This window comes from Mycteria americana, chromosome 2 (assembly GCF_035582795.1).
Source record: "Mycteria americana isolate JAX WOST 10 ecotype Jacksonville Zoo and Gardens chromosome 2, USCA_MyAme_1.0, whole genome shotgun sequence".
Classification (NCBI taxonomy): domain Eukaryota; kingdom Metazoa; phylum Chordata; class Aves; order Ciconiiformes; family Ciconiidae; genus Mycteria; species Mycteria americana.
Window position 1 is genome coordinate 170,724,278 of NC_134366.1, and position 12,617 is coordinate 170,736,894.

At 38.7% G+C, this 12,617-nt stretch overlaps 1 protein-coding gene across 4 annotated transcripts in view; it reads right to left on the reverse strand.

Annotated features, from left to right (window-relative positions):
* The window catches only part of TRAPPC9 (trafficking protein particle complex subunit 9), a 547,093-nt gene that overhangs the window by 457,435 nt on the left and 77,041 nt on the right, over positions 1-12,617 (reverse strand). For all 4 annotated transcript variants that reach the window (XM_075495328.1, XM_075495326.1, XM_075495327.1 and 1 more), the window contains 2 exons: positions 6,780-6,906; positions 2,342-2,474 (listed from right to left, as the gene is read on the reverse strand). In XM_075495328.1, coding sequence (XP_075351443.1) covers positions 2,342-2,474; positions 6,780-6,906 — 260 coding nt within the window. The remainder of the gene's footprint in view (positions 1-2,341; positions 2,475-6,779; positions 6,907-12,617) is intronic.

A 12,617-nucleotide genomic window follows, 5' to 3' on the forward strand; every position in this document is an offset into this window, starting at 1 on the left:
GGCCTGGAATTATTCTTGCCAATATGACTATCACCCCAAAATTACTATTAGATCAATCAACTGTTGAAGAAATTATAAACACCTATATGTCTTTCACCTTTCAAACAAACCTTTCCCTACATACCAGCAGTTTCACCTACAAAAAAGCAAGGCAATAAATACAGTATCAAGATTATCTCAAATACTTCATAAATAAATAAAATTGGTCAATAATTAAGAAAAGTCAGCTCAGCTCCAGTAGAAGGTTCCAAAGACAATCAGCTATAAAAACTAATGTGCTCTGTCAGGAAAAGACTCTCTCTCAAGAATAGAGCCCAACATCAAATGGTGGTAAGATGAGTGTCAACACACATGTAAAAGTAAAGCAAATCAGCAAGATGCAAGGATAGAAATCCGATTCATATTTTATCCTGCTGTCCCTAAATTAAGAATGTTCTTTCTTTCATTTCTTCACCATGTCTTTTAAAAGTACATCATCCTCTGGAGAACCCAAAGGACAAAATGCTGTTGACAGGAGTCGCATGAGGCAATTTGCTGGTATCATAGAGGCTGGGAGAAGGAGTAAGTGATGGTAAACAGAGACCACGCTGGTATACTGCAAGGTAGCCAGGAGTGCATCTGAACTCCCAGGGTGTTACAGGAACTAAGACTGAGTACTGAAACTAAAGCATCTGAAGAAATTAAGAGTAAATTTAACACCAATGAAAAAGTAAATACACACCAATATACAAAGAAAATCGTGTTAACGTTCCACATTATCAGCTGAACATATACCCAAAAAGAGCAGATATTATGCTTATATAAGAATATTTGCTATTCCCTCTGTATTTCAAACCCATCATCTTCTTTAATATATTCATAACTTTGGCTAGCCAATATTAATTTTAATTGCAGCTAAACCATACAGACTCTGTATCTAGCAGAATTTTTATAGGGAATTTACCAACATGTAACTCAATTGCAGCATTTTATTACTTTGCTGTCTTCATCAGAATATTACTTTTATATCTTTGTAACACAATGCCATCAACACAGCCCATTCCACATTAGAAAACTAGAATTCAGTAAGGCAAAATCAGAACCAAACTGGTTTCTTTGCTTTACTAAGTAAACCATACTGAAGAACAAAATAAAAAAAAAAATTACATACATATACATATATATCTCTGTGTCATACGATACTGATGATCATCCTACTAAGGATCATAAATAGAGCTGAGATCTTCCAATCAATAGAACAATCCCTGTGGTACTTGAGCTATCAAGGTAATAAGTAACAAAAGGCTGTTTCCTGATCCATAGCTAAAAGGAATATTAAAAAAAACCCCAAACCCTCCATACTTTTACAACTATTTGCAAAACAGTAGATGGATGGCAAGACTCTGAGATATAGTGATCAACATGCAGCTTAGTAGGTGAATGCTCTTGAACCTTGAAAATTTCCAAAAGTTGAATTGAATCAGTGTCTTACCACCTCTCTCTAAAATAATGGAAGTAGTCAGACACATTCTTCACAAAAAAAAAAAAAACCTCAAAAAAACCCCACACTACTACTGTGCCCTTTTTTGGTGAGTATATAAGGAAGTTATTTTAGTTGATTCTTCTGTACTTCTTAAACATATTGTTTCTGTAGTACAGTATCAAGTTTGGGCCCCTCCTGAACAATGGAAATACTGATATATCAGAGCGAGTCCCGAAGAGGGTTATCCAAATGATTAGGAGGCTAGAGCACATGACATATGAGGACAGATTCAAAGAGCTGGGTTTGCTCAGTTTGAAAAAAATTGAATTACCTAAGAGGGGGTGATTTTAACTTGTGAGTGCGGTCAGACGTTGGAACTGATTTCCCACAGAGGTGATGGAAACACCGCCCATGGAGATAATTAAAACTTGACTAGATCATGCCCTGGGCAACCCGTTCTAACATTTAAGTCATATCACTTGTCAAAGCTGGCCCTGCTTTGAGCAAGATCCTGGACAAGATGATCTCCCGAGGCGCCCTTTCCCACCTACACTATTCCATGGATTACCTCTTTACTTCAAGAGTTTATGAACATTTAGCCTTTAAAGGATTGTCTTATAAAACTATGACTTTAATAATGAATAACCATTATACTCCCTCAGTTAATTAAATCTCAAAATATTTTCTATGAAATTCCAAGGTTTCAAGCAGTGAAATAAACAACTTAGATTTATATTCTAAAGTAGAAAGCACAGATATAGTTTATGTCTTGTTTTACTAAAGCACTGATTATATACTCAGACAAAGGAGTTTTTATTCAGCATGTGACTAACGCTTAAATACGACCAAATAAAATCATCATTTAATTCAGTTTCTCACCTTGGAAGGGAGGTACTGATCTGCAGCCTTGGCAAAGCTGGAATGACTTCAACAGTACAGCCATTGGTCTTCACTCCTGGCAGATTGTCCAGAAGGCAATCACTGAAGACTCCAAAAACTGAAGTATGGTAACCTGATTTTTAGAAGAAAACACCAGTATGTTGTGAATTTTTCTGTTTTCTGAAAGGTCTAAAAGTACTAAGCTTACTAGTCAGATCTAATACTGGTGGGGTAGCCCTATATGTTAGGGAGTGTCTGGATAGTTTAGGGCTTGATGGTGGTGATGATAGGGTGGAGTGTTTATGGGTAAGAATCAGGGGGAAGGCCAACAAGGCAGATATTGTGGTGGGAGTCTGTTACAGACCACCCAACCAGGATGAGGAGACAGATGAACTATTCTATAAGCAGCTGGGTGAAGCCTCACAATCGCTAGCCCTTGTTCTTGTGGGGGACTTCAACCTGCCGGATGTCTGCTGGAAATACAATACAGCAGAGAGGAAACAGTCCAGGAGGTTCCTGGAGCGTGTGGCAGATAACTTCCTGACACAGCTGGTGAGTGGGCCAAGTAGGGAAGGTGCCCCGCTGGACCTCTTGTTCACGAACAGAGAAGGACTTGTGAGCCATGTGATGGTTGGAGGCCGTCTTGGGCAGCGTGATCACAAAATGATAGAGTCTTTGATACATGGAGAAGCGGCGAGGCGGGTCAGCAAAACTGCCACCTTAGACTTCCGGAGGGCAGACTTCGGCCTGTTTAGGAGACTGGTCGAGAGAGTCCCCTGGGAGGCAGCCCTAATGGGCAAAGGAGTCCAGGAAGGCTGGACATTCTTTAAGGAGGAAGTCCTAAAGGCACAAGAGCAGGCTGTCCCCAGGTGCCGAAAGATGAGCCGGCGGGGAAGAAGACCGGCCTGGCTGAATAGAGAGCTCTGGCTCGAACTCAGGAAAAAGAGGAGAGTCTACGACCTCTGGAAGAAGGGGCAGGCAACTCAGGAGGACTACAAAGGTGTAGCAAGGCTGTGCAGGGAGAAAATTAGAAGGGCCAAAGCTGAGCTAGAGCTCAATCTGGCTGCTGCTGTAAAAGACAACAAAAAACACTTCTTCAAATACATTAGCAGCAAAAGGAGAGCTAAGGAGAATCTCCAGCCCCTAGTAGATGGGGGAGGGAACACAGTGACCAAGGATGAGGAAAAGGCTGAGGTACTTAATGCCTTCTTTGCCTCAGTCTTTAATAGCAGGGCCAATTGTTCTCTGGGTACCCAGCCCCTGGAGTTGGAAGATAGGGATGGGGACCAGAATGGAGCCCCCATAATCCAGGGGGAAATGGTTAGTGACCTGCTGCACCACTTAGACACTCACAAGTCTACGGGGCCTGATGAGATCCACCCGAGAGTGTTGAAGGAACTGGCAGATGTGCTCACCAAGCCCCTTTCCATCATTTACCAGCAGTCCTGGCTAACTGGGGAGGTCCCTGCTGACTGGAGATTAGCGAATGTGATGCCCATCTTCAAGAAGGGCCGGAAGGAGGACCCAGGGAACTACAGGCCTGTCAGCCTAACCTCGGTACCGGGGAAGCTGATGGAGCAGGTCATCCTGAGTGCCATCACACAGCATGTAGAGAATAACCAAGGGATCAAGCCCAGCCAGCATGGGTTCAGGAAAGGCAGGTCCTGCTTGACCAACCTGGTCTCCTTCTACGACAAGGTGACCTGCCTAGTAGATCAGGGAAAGGCTGTGGATGTTGTCTATCTAGACTTCAGTAAAGCCTTTGACACCGTTTCCCACAGCATTCTCCTGGAGAAACTGGCTGCTCATGGCTTAGACGGGTGTACTCTTTGCTGGGTAAAGAACTGGCTGGATGGCCAGGCCCAAAGAGTGGTGGTGAATGGAGTTTACTCCAGTTGGTGGCCGGTCACAAGTGGTGTTCCCCAGGGCTCACTTTTGGGGCCAGTTCTGTTTAACATCTTTATCAATGATCTGGACAAGGGGATCGAGTGCACCCTCAGTAAGTTTGCAGATGACACCAAGTTGTGTGGGAGTGTTGATCTGCTGGAGGGTAGGAAGGCTCTGCAGAGGGACCTGGACAGGCTGGATTGATGGGCCAAGGCCAATTGTATGGGGCTCAACAAGGCCAAGTGCAAGGTCCTGCACTTGGGCCACAGCAACCCCATGCAACGCTACAGGCTTGGGGAAGAGTCGCTGGAAAGCTGCCTGGTGGAAAAGGACCCGGGCGTGTTGGTTGACAGCTGGCTGAATATGAGCCAGCAGTGTGCCCAGGTGGCCAAGAAAGCCAATGGCATCCTGGCTTGTATCAGAAATAGCGTGGCCAGCAGGACTAGGGAAGTGATCGTGCCCCTGTACTCGGCACTGGTGAGGCCGCACCTCAAATACTGTGTTCAGTTTTGGGCCCCTCACTACAAGAGAGACATTGAGGTGCTGGAGCAAGTCCAGAGAAGGGCAACGAAGCTGGTGAAGGGTCTAGAGCAGAAGTCTGATGAGGAGCGGCTGAGGGAACTGGGACTGTTTAGCCTGGAGAAAAGGAGGCTGAAGGGAGACCTTACTGCTCTCTACAACTACCTGAAAGGAGGTTGTAGAGAGGTGGGGGTCAGTCTCTTCTCCCAGGTAACAAGTGATAGGACAAGAGGAAATGGCCTCAAGTTGTGCCAGGGGAGGTTTAGACTGGATATTAGGAAATTTTTCTTCACTGAAAGGGTTATCAAGCATTGGAACAGGCTGCCCAGGGAAGTGGTTGAGTCACCATCCCTAGAAGCATTTAAAAGACGTTTGGATGAGGTGCTTAGGGACATGGTATAGTGGTGGTCTTGGTAGTGTTAGGTTTACGGTTGGACTCAATGATCTTAAAGGTCTTTTCCAACCTATACGATTCTGTGATTCTGTGATCTTGCCAATATTTCTGCTACCCAAACCACCACCTTCTCTACAGAAGAATCGTCTCAGGACACAAAATATGTAAAAGGTTTTCAAAGCCCCTAAATAACATCTATAACTACATGACAACATACAAACAACACACATCTGTATCTGTGACATGTAAATTAAAAAAAATAAAATAGAGAGCCCATGATTTCTACTACTCATTGTGGTAAGTTCTGTAGAATCCTTTACAAGATCAATATCACAAGACATAGTATAGAGACTATCCTCTTATACTACATCACCTAATCCATTGGTGCACATAAAATCTGTTACCCTTCAACATATGTAGGGAATTCTGTGATTCTGTAAACAGTTCCCTGTTTCCTCTAAAAAACCTTTATAGGAAAGAGTCTCAGCTGTATCCAGAAGCGAAGGAAAAAAGAATCCTGAAGGAAATTAATTAGGAAAAAAAAAGTATTTATGCATACATGCATACACACAGAGACACCTGCCATAAAAGACCACAACTTATCCTCTACAGTTCAATTTAGTAGGAAAGTGCCTCTACACCGATTCCTTACTGGGCAATATATACAAGCTATATCTGAAGGAAAAATTGATACATTGACACACAAACAGCCACCAAGTACAGAAATCAACTCCTCTACTTGCAATACATTTTTAGTATGTGAAACTAAAAGCAGACAACTACAGCACAAATGTTCTGAATGCTTTGATGTTATTCTGTATTTACTGAAATAGTTTCTGGGAAAAAAAAATCAAATGAAGAATCGTTTTATGAGCACACAGAAAAGCACTTAAGAAAAACCTCAGGGAGAACAGAGTTTCTTCAAGTTCAAAGCCATCTTCTTTTGGTGTTTAGCTTTATTAAAATGGTTCTTTTCCTGTAACTCTGTATTCTAGGAACACATACCTAAAATTGTGTGTTGGTAAGATGATTCACTCCTACTACTTGTTGAATCTATCATCTTCACAGATACCTCCTTTTCTAGGAGACTGATCTGCTCAACTTCTACAAAAGCTCTTTAATTCTCTTTATTTACTACAAACACAATTTTATTTAGGCTTATTAATGAAATGATATCTCGACTGCAACAGGCTACACACATTGGGTAAATTGTTTCTACAGAAGCAATCTGCAAAAATTTCTGTAATCTTACATGAACACAATTAATTAAGAAAAACGAACTGCAAGATTATCTTCTGTATTCTCATGAAAAAGTTCAAGTAATCCTCTTCAGAAGCTTTCCAAATGAAAGCATTAATAAAGGGAAGGTTGAGTTCATTATCCTTTTCCTCTCATACATGAGATATTGTAAATATGTGTTCATTACTGCTGTTACAACCAAACGATTTTTCAGGCTATGTTTTTTATGAAGTCTAGTATAGAAAACAGATTTCTTTTTTTGTTTTGTTTTTTCTTTTACTTACTGAGGAGAATTCAGAGTGGCAAATACGTATGTGTCATACAAACTTACGTAATCCACAGAGATTTAAAACACATTATTATTTTGCTAGGAAGAGAATGACTAAAGACATCCCTTACCATTGACAGTGATCTGTCCAGTAGTTTGAGGAACACCAACAAGAGTTACCGGATAGAGACCAGATTCTGCAGGTAGAGAAAGAGCTGCAGGAAGAGATTCGAATTCTACTCCAGTTGTCAAGAGACCCTGAAAAAGTCATATTACATAGATAAATCCCTTTATGATACACACTTACATTTTTATGATATATACTTATATTTTAATCCCTTGCATTACATCACCTAACCTTTTACGATTTATTCCAATTTGCTCATAGCAGTTATTTTGGTTTTTAAGTTCCAGTGACTGAAGCACACATCTAGAATTACAGCAAGATTTGTATTCAACACTGAAACGTGTTTCAGGATCTGAGGTGGGAACAATGTATGAAAAACTAATAAAAATTTATACCCAAGCACAGTAAAAAGAATGAGTGATATAATCTGCATGGTCTTGTTTTGTACCTACATTTAATTGTACCTGTGACCTTACTTATCTATTTGCTTATATTTTGGACAGCAGAAATCAAACATCAATAGCAGCTCTTGCTCAGCTTTAATTAAAGTTCCTGGCCAGAAAATATTTATCTATGGGGAGAAAAAGTTTTTAGTATTTACAGATAATAGAGCAAGTCTAGCTTTACTATCCAACCTAAACATCTCAGTGAGTTGGAATAAGACACTCACTTTGCTAAATCGATCCTCTATCAAGCCTAGATGCCTGCAGTTACACTGTATGATTTACTCCCTTAGTGTATGTCAGAGAAATCTCTCAGCATCCTAAATTTAAAACATGGGACAAAATAAGAAATGAAGAAAAAAAAAAAATTAACAAACTTTTAAACACAGCATTGCAGTCCTTAGTAGATTGGGGGTTTTTTTAAGCTTGGTTAGTGAATTTAAGATACTTGATTGAACACAGAATGTACTGTTACAAGTAAGAAATGTAATGTTGTAAAGCACGTAAGTCTAAGTTGCCAGCTGCTTTTCTATACACATAGATTTTTATTTTTTAATAAAGATGCCATCCACATAACTCCACCATTTAATGCAAAAAGTACAACTGGATTAAACCTCAACTCCATGAGGATGCTTCACAGGAACTCAAAACTCTATGAAAGAGGTAGATACTATTTTTGTAAAGACACATGAAAAAACTCATGGTTTGAGCCACAGAAAACCACAAAGAGACTGAAGACTGAACAAGGAGTTTAAGAAGCAGCGTTATCTGCACAGTGCCAGAACACCAGCATTGCTTTTCTTTGAAAACATCTATGATTGCCCAGTTTTTAATTCAATTGGCTTTTGAATGGTGCACCTCTAATGCTCATGTCCGCTGTAAAAGGCAGACTAGCCCTCTTAGGTTTCTAATTCTCAGTAGAAATTAGGAAAATCAATACTCGTATAACAAATACTTAAAGAAACGCAAATGGCACCACCGGAATTACCCAGCCAATGACTTAAACTTGACCTATCATGTACTTTAAGTTTTAATGGCCCGATTTGCATCAAGACTAACCACCAGCAAGTCTTCTTCAAGCAGATTCTCGATGTTAACCAAAATCAACCCACCAACAGTCAAAAATGGAACTAAATTAAAAGCCATTATCAGAATTTCTTCCCTCCTCAGAATGCAGTGTGCCTTCTGAAAAATTAACAAACAACTATCTTTTATGTACATGCTACATAACAACTAAATAAATGCTTTGCACCTAAGATTTTTAACAGCAAAGTCCTAAACACACCAGAAGCTTTAGAAAGCAAACTGAACAGGTTTGTCAGGTTCTTGATTTCTCTTCTACTGAAGATGTGAAGTCGTCAAGATTATAATATACCCAAAAGCTAAAAAATCCTTCGTTCTAGCAATTACTTCTTTGTAGACTTGACACTGTTGAGACAACACCTAATTCAATCAAAGCTATTCTTGTTTTGTGGAAAGGTGCGTTACAGAACTTTATCCTTCTCTAATATTGCACAAAATTCAATGTCGTCATTTCACTTGAGTTGTAAGAAATTACTGTGTTAAACCCTCACTTCTATTGAATTTTAGTTTTCCCCCAGCTTCACATGGAGACTTCAGCTGTCAGAAACAATCCACAAAAAAAAGTAAGTAAAAACTAATTCTGTCTTCCTATACGTTCACCGCCCAGTGTATCAGAGCACTGACACTTTTTGATTCCCACTTCATAAACACAAGCTTCGTCACTACTTTTCAAATAGGTACATTTATGTAGCTGGGAGCTTAAGCAGACCTTGTTTGCACTCTTGGTGAAATATTCCTTGCAATACTTCAGAATAAAGAGATCAAAATAATTATTGCAATAACTAGACAATACAAACTAATTTTAGATATGATGCAACCTAATTGATTGCATGTGAATGAATATGAATCCTTCCAGCAGAATTCACCTCACAGAAAGGGGGTGAACATTCACACTTTAATACTGACTTAGCCTTAGTCTTAATCATTCTGCTTTTGCTTTGGCTGAAGCAAATCTTAGAACATAAACAAAAGGTGACCCCACACACACTCTAAAACTCACTTTTAAAACAGGTACAGAAGGCTTTGTAAGATTCTTTCAGTCCCAAAAGCACTGAACTATCACTCGGCCAAATATTCAAATACATTTTAATTATTCAGGATTCACCTCAACTTTCATCCAAGGACTTAAAGTCCTAAAAAATCAATGACAAAAAACCCCTGCAATGTCTTGTTTAGTATCAGCTATAGCAAATGTAAATAAACAGAACTGACAGGGACCCCTTCTAACTCATCTTCCTACTCTGAAGCAGAGCCAACTCCACTTACCCATTCCCAGCACATTTATCTAGGGAGTTTTGGAATTTCCCTCAGCGGTAGTCTCCAAGAAGGGCTTAGGTAACTTAATGCAGTGGTCAAACTGGAAAGCCTTTCCAGTTTAAACCTTTTCCTAATACTACACTGAACTTACCTTGCAACAATTAATACACATCATTATTTTTTCATTCCTAGCTAACTCCCCAAGTTATGCAGTATATCAAATGCCTATAAACATATACAGAACACTAAGAAATTACAACACCATGGCAAAACCATAGTCACGTCACTTGTCTGAAATATGGGAAGCTTCTCATTAAGACATGGTCCTAAGACATAGCCCAGTTTTCCTTGGGGCAAGGGGGAGAGGGAAGCAATGAGTAAATACAGCTTTCTCCCATGTTCTCACTCCTCTGCTTCACAGTTTTAATCAAGCTGGATGTCAGGACATACATTTATACATTCATTTCACTACTTGCAGTATAACCAGTCTTGTGCTCTTACTTAATATGAAGTAGTCCCCCATCCCAGCAATCAGACATCCTCCACTATTAAGCTGGATTGAGGGGGTGCATGGGAAGACATTTCCCTGAAAGCCTTTTAGGTTCCTGTAAAGGAAAAAATAACCTCAAGGGAGACCATAAACCAGCACAGCCCTGAGAAATGCATCTAAAGTAGTCATGAGTGCACGTACACAGGCTGCCATACGACCCCAAAATTGCCAGTCAAAACCTCACAGCCCAGTGGGAGTTTTGATCTGTGACACCAATGAGTTCCCTCATTGCAGGGAATTGACGTCTGGAATGGACCAGAGCCCAATAACCCTGAAGAAACTAAAGATCACAACCATGGGGGGAAAAAAATAGGGAAATGAACTGAGAAAAATTAAATAAATCAATGGTAATGTTTTTAAAGGCTAATGGTCAAGGCTCAGGAAAAGCAATGCTCACAACCCAGCTGTCAGAGAAAGCATCTTCCTCGCCAAAGCATTTAAACTGAGTATGTTAACAGCAGACAAAATCCAAACAAAAATCAAGATAAATAGAGGCAGTAATAGACAAAAAGGCACATGAATGCATCTGGAGTACAATCACCCAAAATATGCATGTGCTTACAGGAAGAGTTATTAGTAAGAGAAATTGCTAGTATTAAAAAGATTTAATAACAGCAGAGAAAAAAAAAAATTGCTATATACAGTGTACATTGTTCCCTAACCCCTGACATTATATCAAAATGACACCCTTGGATCATGCTGATCATGAACACAGCATGTTGATCACAGATAACTGCTAAAGCAAAATAAGTATTCAGCACAATGTATTTTTCTTATAAGACATTAAGAATGCATTCTCAGTCTATTCCTTAACAACAAAAACCATGAAAATGAAGAGCTTTTCTAGAAAACAAACGCAATGGAAATGCCAAAACACCTGCACTAAGCACATACTATGCCTGGACTAGAAATAAAAGAGCCTCAGGTGTATTATCACACAAGGAAGAATACAGCATTCATTTCTCTCATTATGAGAGTTTTACTATTCAGTAAAACTTCACAGTTTTTAAAGTAAAGATATTAAGAAAACATAAAAACTCATCAAAATGGAAAAAAAAACAATATAAACCTCAACAAGGCTTCGGAGTTCCAGACATAAACTGAAATCAAGATACTTACTGTTAAAACTTAACCCACACAAATAAGTTTTAACAGACAATGACATATCTAGAATGTCTGAAAGACATTTTCAATATTGCTATTTGCTGGATAGCAGAATTCAGCAATATTTGCCCAACATTGCCCTCTGGTGCCTAAAAATTTTTTAGATTAACAGTGACAATGAAATCAAGGCTGAAGTACTGTCATATCCTTTAGCTAAACATATCAGACACACACACACAAAAAAAGGGAAATAAGTGTTAGATTTCTTTCCCCTTGAGTCTTACACCTTATTTCAAGTAATACTATTTAGTAATCATTGCTCTTTCTGACGTTATAGGAAAAGTTTACTCGTATACAAGGTTTCCTCCAGGGAATATATGAATCACACAAAAAACCTCTCCAATTTTACATTTCCTTGTATTCTTATAAAACAATTTAAATTGTCTTCGAGTGAATATATGCATGCTATTATCACGGCATGTCTTTCAATCACTTCAAACCACGATTTAGTTTTAGAGAAACAAAATAACTAGTATGTAAATGGTAGCATTTGGGGATGCTGTTAAAACAAATATGAGGATGTAACTGCTTTTTTAGGCTTTACTTACTAATCCTGAAATGCAATCATTCTTTTTTTAAAGTTACACTGCCATCAAAGTTAGTTTTCATGCTGAACATAACTTTATACAATGTTGTCAAATACTTTACACAAAAATTGTCAAATATTTATTTAAAAGGAAATTTTCCCTAATCTTTCTAATAAGATTATTTTAGGCAGACCTAGAAAACACCGAACACTACCATTTTTATCCTTCTTACCCCTCACCTTTTTTGTGTGCATTATTGCCCAATATAGCTTCAATTCAATGTCATCTATCAGTAAAAAAGTCCCTCAAGATGGCAGAAACAGGACAAAGATGTGAACTCATTAAAGAGCAGTTCACGGAAACAATTTAAAAGATTATAAGCTAAGTTATGGGACTGATTATACATAAAGATTTATCAAAATTTTAGATGGCATTTTTAAATATCAACATAGAGCTCTTGGTTAATAGTATAGTTTTGAAGTTTACAAAAAAAAAAAAAGGTAACAGCCATGCTTATACCATCATTAATCAAAATACCACACTTAAATTGTCTTCAAATAAATACACGCTCCAAACAGGAGAACTATAGAACAAAAACTTTCTTTTTGAATAATGAGCTTTTCATACTATAAACTACATTACCCCCGTGTTTTGGCGTAGTATTTTTTTAGTTTCTCGATATTACTCAATACACTTTACACTGTTCTGTATATATTGTAGCCTTCTTAGAACCACAGCTATATTTTCTACAGTAAGTGCAGAAAAAATGCTTTCACTCAAATAATATTGCCTCAAAATTTCGTAGTTTTTTTTTTTCC